Source organism: Mytilus trossulus, chromosome 3 (genome assembly GCF_036588685.1).
Source record: "Mytilus trossulus isolate FHL-02 chromosome 3, PNRI_Mtr1.1.1.hap1, whole genome shotgun sequence".
NCBI classification, from domain to species: Eukaryota; Metazoa; Mollusca; class Bivalvia; order Mytilida; family Mytilidae; genus Mytilus; species Mytilus trossulus.
The window spans coordinates 45,267,375-45,290,153 of record NC_086375.1 but is presented as its reverse complement, the minus strand read 5'-3'; the positions used below and the strand labels follow the sequence as shown (position 1 = coordinate 45,290,153).

General features: G+C 31.6%; 1 protein-coding gene across 4 annotated transcripts in view; it reads left to right on the top strand.

The window, feature by feature from the left end:
• LOC134711600 (stimulator of interferon genes protein-like) overlaps window positions 1-22,779 on the top strand; it is a 135,848-nt gene that overhangs the window by 268 nt on the left and 112,801 nt on the right. Inside the window, exons 1-9 of one of the 4 annotated variants that reach the window (XM_063572292.1) lie at window positions 4,876-5,016; window positions 12,621-12,945; window positions 14,304-14,397; window positions 15,380-15,475; window positions 16,235-16,467; window positions 17,012-17,198; window positions 17,653-17,732; window positions 18,179-18,638; window positions 19,399-19,503. In XM_063572292.1, coding sequence (XP_063428362.1) covers window positions 12,628-12,945; window positions 14,304-14,397; window positions 15,380-15,475; window positions 16,235-16,467; window positions 17,012-17,198; window positions 17,653-17,732; window positions 18,179-18,638; window positions 19,399-19,503 — 1,573 coding nt within the window. In that variant the 5' untranslated portion in view covers window positions 4,876-5,016; window positions 12,621-12,627. Of the gene's footprint in view, window positions 1-4,875; window positions 5,017-11,325; window positions 11,608-12,620; window positions 12,946-14,303; window positions 14,398-15,379; window positions 15,476-16,234; window positions 16,468-17,011; window positions 17,199-17,652; window positions 17,733-18,178; window positions 18,639-19,398; window positions 19,504-22,779 lie in introns of those variants that run through there. The other 3 variants (XM_063572295.1, XM_063572293.1, XM_063572297.1) reach the window with 3 other exon arrangements.

Here is a 22,779-nt window from a genome sequence, read left to right as displayed (position 1 = left end):
TTCAGAAGTTATATAAGATTTTGTTTTCTAATTATGTCATATGAAAGTCTTCCATAATACATAGATTTGTTCGAAACATTAACTTACTAAGGAATTTCTACCCAAGGAATAGATTGTTATGATAACTGGTGAGTTTTTGCATTAAACGAAAAGCCCGTCTCCCGAACAAAGGAGTAGGTCCAGTAAGAGCCCTTTTTGGCCTAAAAATATAGCAGTTTTACAAAATTAATAAATTGTAAACTTTTAGTTATTTATTGAACAGAAGGGGTCTTCTGCTACATAAATATGGGCTATTTTTTACTATACAATGAACATATATCGGGTACTGGCACCTTAAAGTCATGCTAAATTACTGAATTCCTCATAATTCTAGCAATTTAGTTAAATTTTAGACGATTTTCGTGTAAAACGAAAGTGGCCGCATTCGTGTTCATCCTTAATATTGAATGGAAGTTGTATTTTATGATAATACATAACATATATAAAGGTCGAGGATGAACACGGATGCGGCCACTTTCATTTTTGACAAAAAAAACATCCGAAAAGTGACATTTTTCGGTATATTTGGTTGATTTTTCATATTTGAGCTTGAATCGGATCGTTTTTAATGACTAATTCAGTTCGAATCTTTCACATAAACTAATTTGATTCAAATAAAATAGACACTTAAGTATTTGAAAAGTGGTCAAAATCTTTTCTCAGATGAACCTGAAGTTTAAGGATGTCTGCTGCTCTAATTTAAGATAACAAGGATTTCATGTGGTTGTTCAAAATGAAAACAACTTTGATATTTAAACAAAATAAAGTAATAAAATCATTAGTCTCGTGTGTAGTTTTCAAAATACGAGACATTTAGAAAATGGCGGGAAAAGGGTTTTCTTCAGACTTTACTATTTGTTAACATTGGAATTGTTTTTTACCCTTTAAACCAAGAAAAATAACAAGGATTTCATGCCGCCGGATCACTAAATCTGAAATGATCTATTGAACAGATTTATGAAGACAAAAGTGGGGTGTCGTGTAAATTTTTTTTAAATACATTTGGATGGATAAAACCTGAGAAAATCGAAAATATGACAAGAATTCAAAAACATGACCAGCAGACATCCTTAAGGCAAAAATCGATCCTTACCGGACCTACTCCTTTATTTTCACACAGATACTGGCATCTGTTACACTACTTAATTAAATAAATATTAAGTTCCTTTGTGATTTTTTAAAATTTCATCATGAACATATCACGTTTTTCAGTTTGTCGTCCAAAAGCTACGGGAATTAAAACAGTCAGATTGAATTTTTACGGGTGTTGACATGAATATCAATTATTTGGTCATTTTTATAAATTTCCTGTTTACAGATCTAGAACTTTGAACTTTTTGAAAAACTAAGGATTTTCTTATCCCAGGCATAGATTACCTTAGCTGTATTTGGCACAACTTTTTGGAATTTTGGATCCTCAACGCTCTTTAACTTTGTATTTGTTTGGCTTTATAACTATTTTGATATTTGCGTCACTGATACGTCTTATGTAGACGAAACGCGCGTCTGGCGTACTAAATTATAATCCTGGTACCTGTGATAACGAATTATGAGTAATCTTGTACAGATTGAATTGAAACTTAATTTTAATCCTGTATATGGTAAGAGGTAATATGGATTCATTTTGTTATTTAATTTGTTAAAAAAAACACCCTTTTTTGTCTCTCAGTAATGGGACGATAACCAAAAGTTTCGAGGTAGCGTTCTCGGATCATTTACTTCAACAATATATATTTGTTCGTTGAATTGGTGAAAGTACGCTCCATTTCTGTTTTGAAAATTATCTGATACGTGGAGTATGTCATACCAGAGTTATTGGTCTATTGAAGTCACGTGTGATGCAATTTGCCTAATGTGTATCTGTTTAATTTAAGGCAGTTTATTTTACGCCTAATGATTCATAAATGCAAGGTTTTTTTCTCCTGCAATTTTATGGAATTTTATTGAATACTTCTACAATATTCTAATTATTCTTTGTCAATATTAAGATTATAATACGGACGTATTTAACGACCTGGTTAGTGATATGTTGTTCGTTAAAACGAATCAAACCCGGTTTTACTTCTCTTATAACTCTTATTCAACACGAATGCCTTCATCAATATAATTTTAAATGATTATGCCATTTTCTTTCATAGTCATGATATGTATTTCTTAATATCGAAATTATCATGCGGCCAAGTAATCCTGCTCAGTCTTCTGTGTTGTAGTGTGGTGTTTTTTTTAGTATTTTTTTTAATCTTTATAACAATTACTTCTACTGTACTGCAATCATAGGCACCATAATGTAGTCAAAAATTCCTGATCGCTCAGTTTGATTTAGCTATGTAATCATGCATCCGAACGATTTCGTTTTCCGTGTAGGTAATGTGTGGTGGTTTATCATTTTAATAGTTTCCTGAACCATTTCGTTTTCCGCATAGATATATTTAGCGCAATGTATTTATACTATTCATAATTTCCAATATGCTCCATATTTACAATTTCATAGGGTTGTAAAAGTGTTGACCGTCCGTACAAATTGTACTTCGGTCAACGCTTTTACACCCCAATGAAATTACGAAAAGCAGCATATAATTCTTAAAAATAGTCAACGACACCAAATGATTAATTTTCGGTTTCCGTACACCATTTCGAGGTTCACACTATTTGCACGGTGAACTTGTGCGTTTTTTGCAATTTGGTTTTGGGATATCAAAGATTCAGAATAAATGTCTATTCAATAATTGGTAAACGATGTCGCGATATATTCTTTTACAAAAATAACCTTCTCATTTGCAAAGTAATTATAATTATGGCTATATTATATGTAATATTTTATCAAAGTTAAAGAAAACATTTAATGTAATTACTAATTAACTCATTAGAATGAACATGAAGTTAATATTTTTACAAAATGTTTTTTATTTGATTCGAAATTTCGAGATAAACATTTCAGAAATTATGTGTTCATTATGCTTGTACAATTTTCCTCTGATTAAAAAAAATTGGGTTACATCTACAATGTTTCATGGTAGCAACAAGATGATCATGTTTCTTTTGTGTTTTATTTCAAAAACATTGATTTTGCTTTACTATCTCAATAAAAAATGTATACACGGACAAATTTCTATAAAAAATAAACAGTTGATAGACTGTCGTATTTGTACTTTTTTATCATGAAACTGCTTTGCCTAATCACGAACATTGCAATTTCAATAAAAAATAAAAATATGCTGTATTCACACTCTTCCATTGATAGGCTGACATGAATGAGTCTTTTGTAGACGAAACGTGCGTCTGGCGTATAAACTAAATTTATTCCTGGTATCTATGATGAGTTTATCTACAATATTTCATGGTAGCAACAAGATGTTCATGGTTGTTTTTTTTTTCTTTTTCAAAAACATTGATTTTGCTGTACAATCTCAATAAAAAAATGTATAAACGGACAAATTTCTATAAAAATAGAACAGTTGATAGACTGTCGTAAATTTGTAATTTTTTTTTATCATGAAACTGTTTTGGCTTATCACAAACATTGCAATTTTAATAATTAAAAAAAAACCATGATGTAGTATCATATTCACACTCTTATATTGATCGATGCCACTGCTGATGGAGTTTTAATTCCCCGAGGGTATCACCAGCCATATATTCAGCCCTTCTGTGCTGACATGAATTATCATTGATATGGCCATATTTATAAATCAACTGTTTTCTTAACTTTTGAATTTTTGAAATATTAAGGCTTTTTTTTTACCTCAACAGAATAGATAACCTTAGCTGTATTATGCTAAACTTTTAGGAATTTTGGTCCTCAATGCTCTTCAACGTCGTACTTTATTTGATCTTTTAATCTTTTTTGGATTCGAGCGTCACTGATGAGTCTTTTGTAGATGAAACGCGCGTCTCGCGTAAACACAAAATTTAATCCTGGTATCAATGATGAGTTTATTGGAATGTTTATTGAAAATGTTAGTGATAAGCTTTCTTGTAAATGAAAGATCAGAAAGTGACAAAATAAAAAAAAATCCTTAAATTGCGTGTGTTCCTATAATTCATTGGATATGAAACATTTTAAGTCAATTTGCATTGTCATTGTCCAGTGGAACTTTTCTTGTCCATGCCAGTGCACATTCGTTGAAATGTACATTTATAATTTAGACTAATGTATATATTTAGGCCTGTATATAGATTTCAAAAAAAGTACAAAATCTGTTTTGATAGTGTGTACACCAGTTGATTGACTTGTTGTAGAATACGAGATGACCTTCTACTAAATTAGGGTATTTAATGTATAAAGTTTTGGCAACCTTACCAGAAATTGGGAATTACTGGGTTTGCTTTCAGATTTAAATGGATGGAAAATTTCGTGGCGGATAATATATATAATATCTCAAAAAGTAAAAATATAAAAATTTAAATCAATTAAAGTAAGGTACATTACGTTTGATTATACAGGGGTAAGATACTCACTATGTTAATATATTTCAAAAATAGATTGACAAATTGAAAGTAGAATACATTAGTTGTGTAATCAACTGTTATAAAATAAACCGCTTGCATCGATATACCTCACACTCTTATAGTAAATTTTATAAATGTGATAACACAAACAAATATCGAAAAAGATTGTTTTGATGTTTGACATATTTTAATAACGGAAGAAGGACATATACAGGTTAACGTACAGTGTATCGTTTATCAAGATAACATCTGAACCGGGTATACACAACACGATGGTTTACCATTTATAGGATACAAGAAATTTTAAGATATAAATGGTGTATTTATCGTCCTATAGATGACGAATGAGAGAGAAAACCTCATTAAGCCGCATGCCTAGCCAGTTATACACACTTCTTGTATTTATAACATCTTTATTGGTTGTTTGAAGGAATCTTGTAACGTATCGGAAACTTTCCGCAAAGGCTATCATAACTTTGTCGTGCATAAAAAGGGTGTATGACGGCCAAACTGAAGTGTACAAATAAGGTATGTTAAATTGTTCTGTTCCTATATACCTAATCCTTTCTGGAGAGAAAAAATCAGCACTGATATTTAGTATTATACACAAACACCCCCTCCCATAACTCCCCATGAAAAATTTAACTTTAAGTGAGACGCTATTGTAGATGATAATTATTTGTATTTCTAAGGTTTTGATAATTTTACACCAGGCAGTAAAAACTGAAATCTTTTAATCGATTTTTTAGAATTAAATATGTATGTTCCACTGTATGCGACAATAACTGATCTTCTAACCAATCAATTACCAAGACGAGCAAATATTTCTGCACCTATGTTGTTTTTTCAAAGCTTTTCATTATTTCAAAGCTATATTAGCTTTGAGAACCTAAAATTGTACCTGTTATAATGTCAGCTGCCGTGCCATGTGTTTTTCTTTTGAGATACGATATTTTCGCACAAGAAAATGTCTCACCAATCCGACTTCACTTTTTCGTCACATGTCAGAACTCAAGTTAATGATTGGTTAGAAGATCAGATATTTTCGCATACAGTGGATCATACATATTTAATCCTAAATAATCGATAAAAAGATTTCCGCAAAAAATTGAGATACGAGGTTTTTGCATAACAGCGACGGTATACTTTTATTCTGTCCATCAGTCCCATATAAGCGCGTGATGTGCACATTTAAATCACGTGGATCAGATCTAAAACTTTTATATTTTCATCGGATATCAGTATTTGTACTTGATGTAATATGTCTATTATCAGAATTTTTAATTTCTTTAAAGTTGCAGTATTATTATAATTCTTTATTTGCAAAACAGACAAAAACCAATTTCGGTTACGGTAAATACATTGACAAAACAAACATAATCAAACATAATGAAAACTCGACAATATTATAAAAGATATATGATAAAAACATTAAAAAGACAGGATGTCGAAATTGTAGTTTATCTGTGTTTAGATAAGAAGTAGAAATGAAACCAAAAAAAAAGGAATTTTCTTCTTGTCATTCTGAAAAATTTAAGGACCTCATGTTGAAAAAGGTCAAGAAGACATAACCGATATGAAAATCAAGCGTCTTTCTTCCGTGTTAATATTTCATTTTCCTCATATTTAATGTGTAATCTACATAGATTTATCCTATATAAACAATAATATCATACGTATCGGTTTCCGCATCGAAAGTGCGAGTTTGAACTTGTACTTCAAGTCACATAATTTATATGTGGGCTGTAAAATCAGGGAACAGCGAATGTTTTGACGAATTTGGTAGAAATAATAACCCATGGATAGAGACGTGACATTGCAATATGAGACAACTATCCACCATTGTCCCAATAACATGGATATGAGCAACATTAAAACATGCTTAATGATTCAAACGCGAGAAACCCAACGGTCAGATTTAGACATACACATATAGAGTGTTTCGTTGTTAAACATGTTCGTGAGCGCACAAAATAGCCTGAACTCGACATATTTTCTGTGTGTGAAAATAAACTAATAAAAAGACAGAATGCATTGTCATTATTAACTGAAAGCTAGTGCAAAATCTACAACTGATAAATAAATCAGGACTATAAATTATCTATGATCTATGAGTTTGGCTGTCCCTCTGGCATCTGTCGCGCTTCTTTTATCAATCAGTCCACCATTCAAAACACACTATTGACTACATGATAGTAATGAAAATGGTAATAGTGGTATATTATACAATTATTGACTTTTGATGAGGTTGATACAATGATTTATCAACCCCAGAGATGTGATATTCACCAAGGCCAACGGCCGAGTTGAATATCACATCTCTGGGGTTGATAAATCATTGTATCAACTGATATCAAAAGTCAACAATTGCTTTAGTATATGACTCTTTAGTTCTCAGTGTCATTTTAATATTTTTAGATTTGGCAAATTCTCGAAATCTTCAGGTAGATTTTTCTCTCGTAAATAAGATTTAAATGTCCTCACGCTAGAATCTGTTGATCGGCGAGTATTTTTAGAATCCTTTTCTATCAAAATCTTCTTAATTTTCTCATTATTTAACGATGAAAAGCGTTTTTCAGTAGCTACTTCTGCTGCTCCAGCCATACTTTGTTGCCGGAAACATGTAACTGTCGTCTGTGAGATCGCAACGATTTTATGTCGAGAGCGCTGATTGGTTGATATTTATTCGGTCGTTCAATTAAAAACATTTTATTTATACATCCCTTAAATAGCTAACAAGAATTCCCCGTTTCTATATTTAGGTACACGGACGCTGTTCCAAATCTTATATTAACCTCTCGTGATTTTTGCCGCGGTGAATATAATGTTTTATCAAAGAGGATTTCCTATGCTTTTAGCCAATGAAAAAACAGAAAATTTATAGTCATATAATAAAATAAAATAATATATATGTTACGATGCTCAATTAAATCTTCAAGTTATGAGTTAACTTAAGGAGGGTCTACAACACTGGTTTATCTAACGATTCCATATTTATGGTAAGGATTGGACATGGAGCCCAGCACCCTCGATGTCACCAAATACATATACAATATATAGAAATAAATATTGTTGTTTGTGAACCTGAACAACACTTAACTTGTTCTCCATCATTTCCACATTAGGATCAACAGTAATTACTAAGATACCGGTATCACTGCCACGGCTGTTGCAGGAACTTTTTTGTCCGTCTTTCTAATAAAAATCAACAACAATCTCTTATTTTTTTCAATTTGTAGGGCTAGTGCAGAAACGGTTAAGATATTTACTGACCCATTACTTGTCCAAATGACCAAATTATGTTTATCATAATATATATGGCTTTTGGCTTTGACATGAAAATCTCTTGCGATGCTAAATCGGGTAATTTCGCTTCTTTAAAAATTTACTTTTTCATATCAAAACAAGTTTTAGTTCACCTAGCCCGGCGGGCCAAGTGAGCTTTTCTCATCACTTGGCGTCCGGCGTCCGGTGTCATCCTGTGTCCGTGGTCCGTCGTCCTTTAACCGAGTGAACTTTTAAAACAATCTTCTCCTCTGAAACTAATAGGCCAAATTAAATCAAACTTTGCGACAATCATCATTGAGGTATCTAGTTTCAAGATGTGTCCGGTGACCCGGCCAGCCAACCAAGATGGCCGCCATGACTAAAAATAGAACATAGGAGTAAAATGTAGATTTTGGCTTATATCTCTGAAATCAAAGCATTAAGAGCTGATCTGACATGGGGGGGGGGGGGAAATTATCAGGTCAAGATCTATATGCTCTGAAATTTTCAGATGAATCGGAGAACCAGTTGTCGGGTTGCTGTCCCTAAATGTGTAATTTTTAGAAGATTTTGCAGCTTTTGGTTATTATCTTGAATATTGTTATAGATAGATATAAACTGTAAATAGCAATAATGTACATTAAAGTAAGGGCTACAAATAAGTCAACATGGCCAAAGTGGTCAATTGACCCCATAAGTAGTTATTGCCCTTTATAGTCAATGTTTTACAATTTAAATAAATTTTGTATTTTTTGTAAAATTTTACAAAAAATTTTCCACTGTCACATTCTGGGCCAATTTCATTATAGATAGAGATAATTGTAAGCAGCAAGAGTGTTCAGTAAATTAAGATCTACCAACACATCACCAACACCAAAACACAATTATGTCATGAATCCATCTGTGTCCTTTGTTTAATATGCATATAAACCAAGGTGAGCGACACATGCTCTTTAGAGCCTCTAGTTATAAATGTGTCATATATACAATGTTGACAAGTTTCTTTCGATTTTGCAAGCTTTTATCAGAATTGAATAAAACAAAAAACCGACTACTAATGCATTATCAGAATTATAATGAAAATGATCTTTTATAAAAAATAATTGGCAGATCTTTTAAAGCCTTTTGTTCCACAATAGCAGATTAATTCCTTGATACCTCTCCTTATTTTATATTAAACGCGTAAAACAATACTTTCATAATCATATAACTGCATTCGTGTTTTCTATTTGAAGGCCAAGTTTGTGAGTTTTAACCCCGAACGTGGTCGATCTTTGTATGCCAAGAATCCTTGTAACCACTATTTGAGGTGTCCGTAAGTGCCCTGTTGCAAGACAAACTTTCTGTCCCTATTCAATTAACCTTACTCCCCAGTGGCAGTCCAAATTTCCCCGACCCCTTTTCCCGGACGGCTTCTATTACAAGACATACCTTAATATATACTGTTAATTTGTTCTCGTGTGACCATGTATGAAATACATGACATTGGACATTAATTATCAAAATTTAATCCCCGTACGGGTCATGTTCATTCGACTCCAATCTTACTATAGTAATTAATTAGAATTGTTTATTTTCCGCCCGAAGCTCTCCGGCACTCCGGCTACCCGTTGACACCAACAAAACTGACAACCACGATATAGCTTGTAGTGTAGAAAGTGGCTTTAAACACCTACAATTTATCAATCAATATATTTTCTAAAAATACTAGCTACCATACATTTTCTTATCTATACATTTTGGAACTTTTCTTATCCTAGTACGCTCATCAGATATATATTTAGACGTGAAAATTTAAATGTATAGATTTTCACAGTTGGTAAAACAACTATTGAAGTAGCTTTTTTGAATGAAAAAATCCATATATATAATAATAACATATTTTTTTTATTCCATTGCATGCAGAAGACAAAATTAAAAAAAACTTCCAGATATATTGTTTTATCGAAGTTGTTTACGTTTTGGCCGAAAATATAAAACAGTACTTCAGATTAACTTAGTTTTGTTTCGTTTGTCTAAAGTTTTTGGCAACTATATGTACAATTTTTTGGAAATCGAAAATCCATGATAGCCTGGTTTCCCGGATCATTTCGGAGTTAAATACTAGTATAGGTCATATGTGAACATTATAAACCACCGTTAAAGGAATATAATTGTGTGGTTATCGGTGAGTTTTAAAAAATAAATAATTAAAAAAACAAAACAATTATTAATATAATAAATTGTTTGTCGCAACCTATGATATAATTAATTTTAACAGATATTCATAAAACTGTATTAGACTGTTTCTCCTGTCTAGATAAATGTTCATATAACAAATTTTAAATATCAGAAGGTGATTATGAATAGCTCTGGAAACAAGGATTTGTATAGAAATGTACAAATGACCACAAATCCTTATTAGAACCCACTCTAAAATTATTTTGAAATGATAGCTGTCGCACTGTTCCACAGAAAACAATCAATACTTCAAAGCAGGGACCGAAGTTCATAAACTTGCCAGGAAATCAATCCGTTTGGTCGACTTCGATTTTATTAACTCGGGTTGCTCTTGAAAGTAGAATTTAAATCGAACGGTCTCGGTATAACATCAGCAGTTAAACCTTTTGACAATACTGAGTACTACTTATCTCGTGGACAGGTTTAGTCTAGTAGAGTAGAAAAACAAGTTGGAAAAACAAGTGAAGTAGTCATGAAAAACTGAGAGAGAAAAAAAAATAAGCTACTTAATTACTTCCTAGATTGGGTAACAAATGGCGACAACTTCAAGACAAACATGATGAGCATGTTTTATCGATTTGGTACGATTTGATAGAGCAGTGGCTATTTTTCCTGCGCCTGTAAACTAGAAAATATGCCATCATTTCCCCAGCTCTTATTTTAAAAATAACTATTTTTATTAAAGCTGTCAAACGATAGAATATTTGTAAAGCAATTGCCATATTGCTTGGCATTGTCGTGGATTTTTCTCTCATAATTATGAATAGAATGGTACTTGTATTTTAAATTTGTAAAATCACTATCATTGAAACTATTGAATCTGAAATTTTGATAATTTTTGGCAGGACATATAATCAGTGCAGCGACGGCCGGAAAATATTTCAGGAAATACGGTATTTTTTGCCAATTTCAATTTGCCGGCGTCGACAATATCGTTTATTTGTTATTTTGTCGCATTCTTTCTTCGGCTTTGTAAATACAAGGATTAAAAAAAAAATTGTCGCATTCTTTCGTCGGCTTTGTTAATACAAGGATTAAAAAAAAATTGTATACTTACTATACAATTTTTTTTAATCCTAGGTAAATAGGAGGGTAATTTTAATAATTTGCTTTTGAAAAGTAGGAAAATATAAATTATCAACACAAAGAAATCAATTTAAAGGAATTACTCGACTTGTAGGTGAATATTAGATTTAGTTTTAACTGTCTAGTGCCTTTTCGCAGTTGAGCTCCGCAGTTATCATCAGTTTTTTTTGTTTACCAGTAACCATAGGTCGACCGCGGTGTTATACGAAGGACTTCGGGAAAGTCCGGAAGGCTGTCAGCATCTTACAACTGGTGTCCTGTTGAACTTACATTTCGAAAGTAACCAGACCTTACTTTCACTTTCATCTGGGCGTATAATCTGTCTGGCAGATTACAACTTTGTCTTGAGAGAAATCCAGTTAGTGAAGCCTTACCAACAAGGCAAAATCATTATGATGACAAATGAAAGCCACATTTATACCATTGCAATTTATGACATGACTACAACTGATATTTTTAAGTTTATATATAGATCAATGACAATGATACATCATACAGACACAAGAACAACAAGATAATATTTAGCTCATTGCACTGTCTGCAGTGGTGAGTTGGTTGCTCATTTCACACATTCTGGTTTTGTATTTCACCTCCCCCTTTTTTTACTTCGTTTTTTTTTCAGAGCCTAAAAGCGATTCATGATCGCATTCTTCTAAACATCCTCAAATGAAAGATTATTTAGATAAGTGACAATTTGGAAAACATCATTTTAACTTTTCAAGCTATAAATTTAAGAAGTTGATAAACAGTAAAAAAAACCTTACTGGTACATTGTTTTAATATAATATATGAAATGAAATAATAATTATATTACATCTATGAGAAAATTAATGATCAAAGGTAGTCTGGTTTTTATTTACAATATATCACATACATGTATTACTAGTAAAATTGAAAATGGAAATGGGGAATGTGTCAAAGAGACAACAACAATAACTGAAGGCAATCAATGGGTCTTCATCACAGTGAGAAAATCTGGCACCCGGAGCAGGCTTCAACTTGCCTTTAACATGTTTAAGCAAAAATGTGTACTAGTTCAGTGAAAATGGTTTCATACTGAAATCTAAAAGATATAAATTATCTAAAATTAAAAACCATACAAGACTAACAAAGTCCGGAGACTCATGATTTGGGACAGGTGCAAAATTAGAGCGGGTAATAAACAGGTTTATTGATATAATTAATATACATCTATAACATTTGTAATTTTTAATTTATCCTTTTTAAAATTGAAACATCAAATGTTTATGAATTCTTCAAATAAGCTTCCCTGTCATAATACCTGTATTAAAAGTGATAATAATCTAATTTTATACTACACAGTTTGCTGGGGTGAATTTAGGGGGCCGGGTGCTCCCCTTAAGGCTTCATTTATGGTATCTAGAATTTTTACTGATTGTACTTCAAATACTCAAAATTTATCTAGTTTTAAGACTGGCAGCCCCCATTTTCTTTCAAAGTAAAGGATCAGCATCTTGTCATGACTGTACCTATAAGGTATGATGAAATGCCCCAAACACCACAAAAGATAGTTAATACACTTTTAAAATTTGTTTCAGGAAAAGAATGACTACCATAAAAGTATTCCTTTCTCACAGTAATGAACTTGATGATCAACAACTGGTATTTGATGAAATCCTTCCAAAATTGGAAGTGTTTAAAGACATAAGCATCCTTACCCAAGATGAATTACAACCAGGACAAATTTTTCTGTCTAGTTTAACAGAATTGGTGGATAAAGTTGATAAGACACTTCTATTCATCACTAAGAATGCCATGCAAAGTAGCTGGTGCAATCTAGAACTACTAATAGGTCTAGAGAGATCACAAAGGAAGCAGCAGCTTTCAGTAGTTCTTTTACTACATGGTATAGAAGAGAAAGATGTATGTATTTGTTTTGTTGTTGTATTTTTAACACTTAACTCAACCCTTCATTTATTCAGATGGAATAAAAATTCTTGATACTTACTATACAAAATTGTGTGGCACAGGCATATTTTGTGTATTGAAGAAAAGATAACAATGTTCCTTATAAATCTGAATAATCTTAAATCTAAGATCATGGATTTTTCAGGATCTTAAACATTTTCAAAAATTAAGATAAGTTCGCACCAATTCATTCTATTTTTTTTTTTATAAAAGATGACATGATTAAAATCATGATGGTACAAATTCTTTATTTAAACTCTGAGCTGACCATGGATGTTTTAACTCATAAGTTCAGACATTTGCTTAACAGGGAAGCATCAAAGTCTAATTTTCAAGCCTTTGACCTGGCTAGGACTAGAGCCCAGCCATAAGATGCACATGAGACAAGCACATTACTTTAAATAAAATGGAAATGGAAATGGAGAATTTGTCAAAAAGACAACAACCTGACCAAATAGCAGATAACAGCTGAAGGCCACCAATGGATCTCCAATTCAGCAAGAAAATCCCACATCCATAGGTGAACCTCAGCTAACCCCTAAATAAAAATGTGTACTAGTTCAGTGAAAATGATCGTCATACTAAACTCTTTAACATATAAATAAACTATAATTTAAAAACATACAAAACCATCAAAGTCCAGAGGCTTCTGACTTGGGACAGGCACAAAATTGTGGCGAGGTTAAGGTAAATATGTTTGGTGAGATCTCAACCCTCTCCCTATACCTCTAGCAAATGTACTAAGAATAAATAAACACACAGAAATAAGCACAGTAAAATGCAGTTTAAAAGAAGAGTTTGATTTCAAAACAGGCAACAAAAGAAACTAAGCACAATGAAAATGATACATACATAAACAAAGGACTACTAGCAGTTACTGAAATGCCAGCTCCAGAACTCAATTAAGGTGATACCTAACACTTTGACTAAAATTAATTTGGCTCGTTTAATTTTCATAAAATTTTGACAAAGTATTTACTTTGACCATTTGACAAAAATATAAAACTTTCAAAAAATTTGAACCAAACATTTTATCAGAAAAATGACACTGGTTATATAGCAGTTTGACAAACACTGATTGTGATCATTGAGAAGCTTACTATTCCCTTAACAACACAACGTAGTTAAAATGTTTAGCTGATTTTACAGAGTTATCTCCCTGTAGTGTTAGGTACCACCTTTAACTGATTGAAAAATTATGTCCTCGTCATATAAAACCAACTTACGCAAATGTACTCTGTTAGTTTCTTGGTGACAGGTCATTATATAATTGTCATAGTTAATATTTTTTATTTTCTTTATCATGTTTATAGATTCCACAAATTGCAGTATTACAAGAAGCTAGAAAAATTGTGTTTACAAAAGAAAATGATTCTTGGGTAACTGAAACCATTGAAAGGATAAGAGGTATATTGATTTAGTTTATACAAAAGACACAATTTACAGTACTTGTAAGTGTAGACAGTTTGCAAAATTAAAAATCCATATAAACAACGCAAAGAAAAAAAATCTTAATCTTGTTGGATTGTTGTTTTATTGACACATATCCCTCATCTCCTTTTATCATACATGTAGATGTATGTCATACAGAAAAAGAGGTGAAAGATGCCAAGGGGATATTAAAATCTCGTTTAAGAGAAAATAACAATGCCATGACAAAAAAATTGAAAGACAATGAAATGGAAAACAACTTTACTGAACACCACTGAGAAAATAACATTTTAACAGCTTAAGAAATTTGCAAAAATAAGATTCAGGCAGTCTTCTCCATTATCCCCATGTAATTTTGCAAAATCTACTTTTTAAAATTGCTGGATTCATTCCTGTCTTTAACTTTTTAAAAACCACATGAGCATTTGATGGACATTTATTTTAAAACCATTTAGATGTATACACATGCCTGTAGGGAACTAGGGTTGACAAAAACTGCCCCCTTGTGAAATTACCTAGGTGTATAAAAAACATGCATTAAAACTAAAACAACATGGCAACAACAGAACTTGAAACCCAACATTTGGCAATGTGTATTCGACTCAGATTTTAATTGACAAGGCTTACTAGTTTTCCCGTCAAATTTCAATGAACTCTCTGAACCTTCCAACTTCCATCACCAAATAAAAATGGGCTTGGGATTGTAACCAAGAGTGCTGATAGTGTCTTTACCTTTTTAGCTTAGACATAACATAAAAAGAAACGGGTACTATTGCTGTAATTGTTTCCATTTTACTTCAAAATATTTTTAAATGAGAAGTAAAAGTTAAGCTAGCCTAAGTACATATTGATACTTCTATTTTATGGTTAAAATAGTAAACCTTGTTTCGCAATTTTTGACAGAACAGACAGTGATTAAGAAATCTGTGTATAAAAAATGTGCTATTTCCTATTTCAGAAAAAGAGACTATAAGACAATTGATGCCTGCAGGAAATGTAGCTCATGGTCTGGTATGGTCACATTATGCAGGATTACTTCAATACATTCTACCAGGTATACTTTTTTAATATTATTTTTATGCCCCATTTATTGGCATTATGTTTTCTGGTCTGTGCGTTTGTTTGTCCATCCTTTTGTTTCGTCCGTCTGTTCGTCCCACTTCAGGTTAAAGTTTTTGGTCGAGGTAGTTTTTGATGAACTTGAAGTCCAATCAACCTAAAACTTAATATACATGTTCCTTATGATATGATCTTTCTAATTTTATCATATTAGAGTTCTGACCCCAATTTCATGGTCCACTGAATATAGAAAATGATAGTGCGAGTGGGGCATCTGTGTACTGGGGACACATTCTTGTTTTCATCTTTTTTCATTGAAGATGTTAATTACTAGAAGTGCATCTGAGTACACACCACTTTTTCGACTGTCAGGTGGAAGGAAAAAAAAAAAAAACATAAAAAGTCATGAACAAAACATTAGTTCAACTTAGTCATTGCTGTGCATATGAACAAAATGTTAGCATTAAAACCATTTGCTGTTTGGTTTGAATGTCTGCTTTGCATTATTATGAGCTATGATAAAAAAAAACATTACAAGTTATTTGTGGACTTCTTAGGGGCCCTCTATGATGGCTTATCTTTTAGTATTCTCTAGTTTGTTCTTGTATTCAGTTTATTGATTTTAGTTTTTTTCAACTGTAAATCTGTGGTTATTTAGCATGTCTTACCAATTTTTTCTTTGAATAATTTATTTAAGATTTAAATTTATCTGCATATGACATGTACAGTTTAATCACTTGTTTATTTTTTACAGATTTGGAAAATAAACTGAAAGAATCGGATTGGTATCAATCAAACTCCCTTCAGAACCATGTGTCTACAAAGTTTTATGAAATGGTACCAACATCATGTACTTGCCATTTTGATCTGTCGAAAATAGATGAAAATATCACACTGATCACACATTTGGAACTTTCCAATACAATTAGAGGGGGAAACGTTAGAAAGTTTGCTGTCAAACTTTACAGTATTACTGATGGTGATCAGGTGAATAGATATGTATGGTATCTGAATCTCTATCTATAAGAGCTTTAATAGTTGTTTGTTTCCTTCTATATCACCAGTTTTGGAAAATCATGTATTGGTTATAATTTCATTGTTTATGTTTAGAAACCTTGAGCTCCTGTCCAAATAATTTTTACAAGGGCATATATAATTTTGCACTTGCATGAGACATTGTAGTTGAATTTAGCAAAACCTGCCAATGTTTTCGTTTTCATTTATTAACCCATTTGAAAAAATCAATGCACAATTGCAGAGATGACTTTATAAAAATCAGTATAAGTTAAAGATAAAGAGATGTGGTATAAGTATATGAATGCCAATGGGGCATCACTCCACCAGAGCATTTTAACAATTTTTCAGATTTCTCAAATTGTGGTTATATTATAATATTATAGTCTGAGTGTTTTCTGAAGGGTTAAGAATCTACAATTTTTTTTCTATAGATCTTGAGAATAATTGTTTCACAAGAAATGAACTATTCATATGATTTATTGTGTTTATTCATGCTTTTCAAATACCTTTTCAGACATATTTCTGTATTTGTGAATACCCAAGTGCCATAGGAGCAATGAAGGCAATGGAAGATCACCATTTAGCAAAGTTTAGTATAGATGACAAGAAGTTACAGTTAGCAAGGTTTTACTATACCATGAACTCTGTGATAAACCACTTTGATATATCTAGAAATAAAGCAAGAGTTGTTCTTTTCAATGGTAATATACAAAAATTGAAAATTTATAATACAAAATGTAGTCTTGATATTGATAATAGTAATAATACATGATGAGCACATCATATAAATTAAAAGGGACTTGGCATCATATGTGGTACTGGTACTTGTTATATGTAAAAAGTAAAATCACAAAAATACTGAACTCTGAGGAAGGAAAATTCAAAATGGAAAGTTTTGTAAATGAGTCAGCAACCCATGTAACACAAATAACCAAAAGACTTCTAGAGATATTTTTCATCTATGAAGTGTCTATTTACAATATATCTAGTGTGTGATACAACATAAAAAAACAAGCCATTCCTGCCTAATATAAATCACCTCCTGTCTTAAATTTACCAGTCTAAACAGACTCTGCAAAATACAGACATTTTTTGTTTTGTAAACTGTAATGTGGCATAAAAAAATAATTATGAAATCATCAATTTTTTTTACAGATGAAACTGAGAAAGTGTCTGAAGTTTTAGTAAAAGCAATAAAACAAGATTTACAATTAACTGAAAAAGTTATGCCAAAGGTTTGTATTAAAGTTTAACTTGTTTCCCCTGCACAATAGTGTTTACTTGCTCAAACATACTGAAACATTGATTAGGTATTTATGAATTTTGGCTAAAAATACACACCATTGTTCTTGACACAGCTAAGTTCAGGCACAATAATAGAACAGGACACAGTAAACAGATTGAAAATTTGATTTTGTCCCCTTTAACACCTTAATTTGAATTGTAAAAGAAATGCAATAGTCATCAATAGCTCATACAAAGTGGAATCAAATAAGGCGATGAGAACAAATGTTTTGTGGCTGATGGCTTTTTGTTGTTTCTAGTTCCATGGTGTTTTACTTTCATTATTACTATTTCTATAAGATTTAATTCAAAATGTACAGTATCTATAATTTAAAAACACTTTCATCTAAGGCCACAATCATCATATAGATAGTATGGATATCTTAATCATTTTCAGGAAAGCCCAATCACCAGGCCTAAGTTAGAAAACTTGGAATCTACACCAGAACTTAAATACCAATATCAGGTGTATATAGCTCATTCTGAAGACAAAGAAGACAAACAGAGTGCTAAAGAAATTATTGAATATCTGGAAGAGAAGGGGATACACAGTATCCTGAAAAATCCTGACAGCCCAAATGACCCAGAGGTGAAGTCTAATACACTTATTAAAGCTGTGCAGAATTGTAGATGGTTCATTTTTCTGATGACCAAGAATTCAGTTAAGGACAAGATGCTTCAACTGAGGGTACTAGCTGCGCTCCATGATGGTATCCTTAAAAGGAGGGTAAGGGTAATCCCTGTGGTAGATAGACGGAATGATATCTACATACCTGATGCTCTACAGTGGGTTACTTATGTACCTTTTAATGAACAAACTAAATCTCATCTTAAAAGTCTTCACAATATTGTCAGTGGTGAGTGCCTGTTATTTATCAAAGAACCTTTTTTTAGTTTGTTTTTTTTGGTTTATTTTGTTTGTTATAAATGTATAACACAAATTTCAGTGCAAACAACACATATTAAAAGTGTTAATAATCCTTCATCAGGTCATGATAAAAAATCAAAAGGTCAGGACACTATATAAATGAAAAAACGTAATTTGTATACCTATTTGTTTTACTTGTAAAGGGGCATAACTCATGAACATAAAAGGGAGGCCACCAATTTCAAACTTTATCTCTGAATTGTGTATAAGTTACATAACATTTGGTTTAGGCAAACTAAAGTCAGAGAATATAAACAAACAGTTCACATATGTTTCCATTTATAAAGGAGCTTAACTCTAGAATGGTAAAAGTGATGACATTAAATTTCAAACGTGATATTTGTTTTGTGGTGATGGGTTACACTGATGTCCTGACAATGTCCTGACAGTGTCCTGACAGAAATGATTTAGAGGGACACCATTCCATGACATTATCAAATTACAAACTTCAATGAAAAACTGTTCATGTGGACACTTTTTCACAGGACACTATTATGTCTTACAAAAGTGACGCCACCAAACTTCAAACTTAATCTGTGTTTTGTGGTAAAAAGCATTGTGTAAAACTTTCATACCATTTAGTTGAGGCAAACTAAAGTTAAAGAAAAGAAACAAGTATTTCAGATTGTTTTCCCATTTGTAAAGGGACATAACTCTGATAGGTCTGTAAACAATTGGTTTTGTTTTAGGAGAAGATTTTCCATTGAAAACAGAAATGTTACTACCTGCTGGTGATGTAGCCAATGGACTTGCCTGGGGTTATGTTGTTAATTATCTAAGAATTATCCTACCAGGTAAGATCATTAATATACTTTGAGAGAGAGAGAGAGAGAGAGAGAGAGAGAGAGAGAGAGAGAGAGAGAGAGAGATCATAGTTTGTCAGTCTGAGTGACTGTTGATGACAAAGGAATATTCATGGATTGTATCTTATTTTTTATCTTACAAGAGAGATTATTTGTCTTTATCCCTGCGTGTTATACTCTTGTGCGCTTTATGTAAGTATTTTTTCTGTATTTTAAAGGGAAAAAATTTACGCCAGAATTTTTCTTATGAAGACCGTCAGATTAATTGTCAAGTGCTTGCAGTGACATGATAAATTGTTCATGTGGCATATTTTGTTATGAATAAATATATTTACTTTATTGTTTATTGTTTATTTCATTGTATTGTTGGTATATTTAAAGGGTGGTACATGTAGTCCCCACTTTGTATGACTTATGATTAATGCAAAGGCTTTTATACATGTTCTTGGTTGACTCAAAACTTTTTATCTACCTTGACATTAACATGTAAAACACATTTCATTTGTGTTTCTTATTTCAAATTCAAATAAGAGTAAATAGAGAAAGTTGAACATACATATTTTCAGATAAGATATGCTTTGATGATTTTGAGTATTTTCTTCTTTTTACAGATGCTTTGAAAAATATTGACCAGTCTTTTAAAAAAATGGATATCAGCAATTATAAATGTCCTGAAACTCTGTTTATAATTATACCAAAGAGTTGTGATGCTAAAGGTGTGATGAAAGACAAAAATGACAGAATTTCTAACTTTACAACTACTCCTGATATTCATCCTTTTGGTGGGAGCAGACCATTTTCTTGTCAAATATATAAAATTACTGATCAGCCGGTATGTCTGTTTTCATACTTATTCATATTCTCATATGCCATGCTTCTTTCCCTTTGTAAACAACACCACTTTGATCATTCCAGATGAAGGTCAATCCAGAAAAGATCTTCAGTCGCATGAAATTTATAAAGTGCTGTTTGCATTTATTTTTTTTCCCTCTTATTTTCTTTAATCATTTTCTCTCAGTGTTGGTATACACATGTTTAAGTATACGAATATTTTATTATATTTTACAGGACAAATATTTTATTGGACAATATGCTGCACCTATTACATGTTTACATGAGATGAAGGAATGGAGGATTGCAGGTGTGACTGCAGACACTATTTTATCAGAAGCATATAATTTTTATGAGATCGTTAAGAATCTTATGGAGTCAGCTGATCCTGTAAAAGCCAAATGCTGTGAATTTGTTTATTTTGATGGTGAGTTTTCCTATTCATTTTATACATATCAGTAAGATTGATTTGCACAATTGACAAATAAGAAGTTCACTGTTTTACAGTCAGTCTTTTGATATTTTTATACTTCATTTATGGGCATTATGTTTTCTGGTCTGTTCATCCGTCACGCTTCAGGTTAAAGTTTTTGGTCAAGGTAGTTTTTGATGAAGCTGAAGTCCAATCAACCTAAAACTTAGTACACATGTTCCCTATGCTATGATCTTTCAAATTTTACTGCAAAATAAGAGATTTTTTTTCCCATTTTCAAGGTCCACTGAACATAGAAAATGATAGTGAGGATATCTGTGTACTGGGGACACATTCTTGTTTAATTTTAATGCAAAACCGTTTTTGTCCATTGACTTTTGGCTTAAAAGAGATATGTTTTTTGGGGAGTTAGAAACTTAAAATACAGGAGAAACTATTTCATTTATCAAAATAATAAGAATTTAAGTTTGATATGTGATGTTTATCTGAAGAATCAACTTTATTATCCAAATTTAAGACAGGTTTAATGGCAGAACTGGATTGCAAATTGAGGAAATAAAGACCAAGTATAGGCTTAATGTAGAAGACCTACTTTATCATTGTTCAAACAGAAATAGAATGTATTAAATATGTTTTTGTATACCTTTTAATTTGTTTATACCAACTACTTAAATCTATATATAACTTTTAAATTGAGGATAGGACTTAAATCTGAGCCTTGAAAACTTATTAATTGAGTATGTAATAAAAAAAAATGCAATATACAATACAACATATGGATTAACATATATTTTTGAAGCCTCAGTTATTTCCTTGAATAAACTCAAATGTACCTTTATTTTGATGTTTCAGATGAAACAGAGTCTTTGGCTGAAATAATGGAGGCAAAGATTGTTTAAATAACAACTTCAAAGAGAATGTGCTTACTTGGCATGCAGAACATTGATGAACATACACATTTTATCTTTGTCATGCATATGATGCATACTGCAGAGTAAAATCAACACATTGACATTACTATGTTCTTCTTTTTGTCTTATTATATAGATATAGAAAGAGGTGGTGTGAGTGCCAATGAGACAACTCTCCATCCAAATAACAATTAAAAAAAAGTAGACCATTATAGGTCAATATACGGCCTTTAACACAGGGCCTTGGCTCACACCGAACAATTGCCTATTACTGCCTATTTAATGATCAGTTGTCACCAAAGTTTTACTCTTACAGTAAATTTAATAAGAAAAAAGTAAAATCATAAATATACTGAACTTAGAGGAAAATCAATTCGGAAAGTCCATAATCACATGGCAAAATCAAATTTCAAAACGCATCAAAAACAAATGGACAAGAACTGTCATATTTCTGACTTGGTACAGGCATTTTCAAAAACATTCTAATACATTTTTAATAGTCTTTTTTCTTTCATCTGTTTTTTTGTGCCTTGTATAAAGACAGCTGATATTTAAAGACAATATACTCCTATTTCTAAATATATCTTTATAAAAGATGTATTACTTGAATCATTCTTGAATTGAGAGCTTTTAGGAACATACAAGCTAGATTATATTTATGGTTTAGATTTAGTGCTTTCAATGAATCTAAGCCACTGTTTTAGACACATTTACTGGGAGTTAACTTAACTGAACTTCCTGGATACATGTTTGGTTGTATCCAAATGATATCTACTATGATTTATTCTTATCTTGGGGTTTTATATAGATTGAACAGATACTATTTTATAAGCTGCTCAAAAGATGTGTTCATTTATATGTGCATTGTGCCAAAATTAATGAAATTAATGCAAATTTAACATATATAATTTATGCATTCTTATTTTTACTTTTTCCTCCTGTTCAAAGAATACATTTTTATATGTCATCTTACAGCGGTCACTTTCATTTTTGACAAAAACAATCTGAAAAGTGACGATTTTTTGCATATTTGATAGATTTTTCCTAATTAAGCTTGCATCGGAGCGTTTTAAATGACTAAATCAGTTAAAC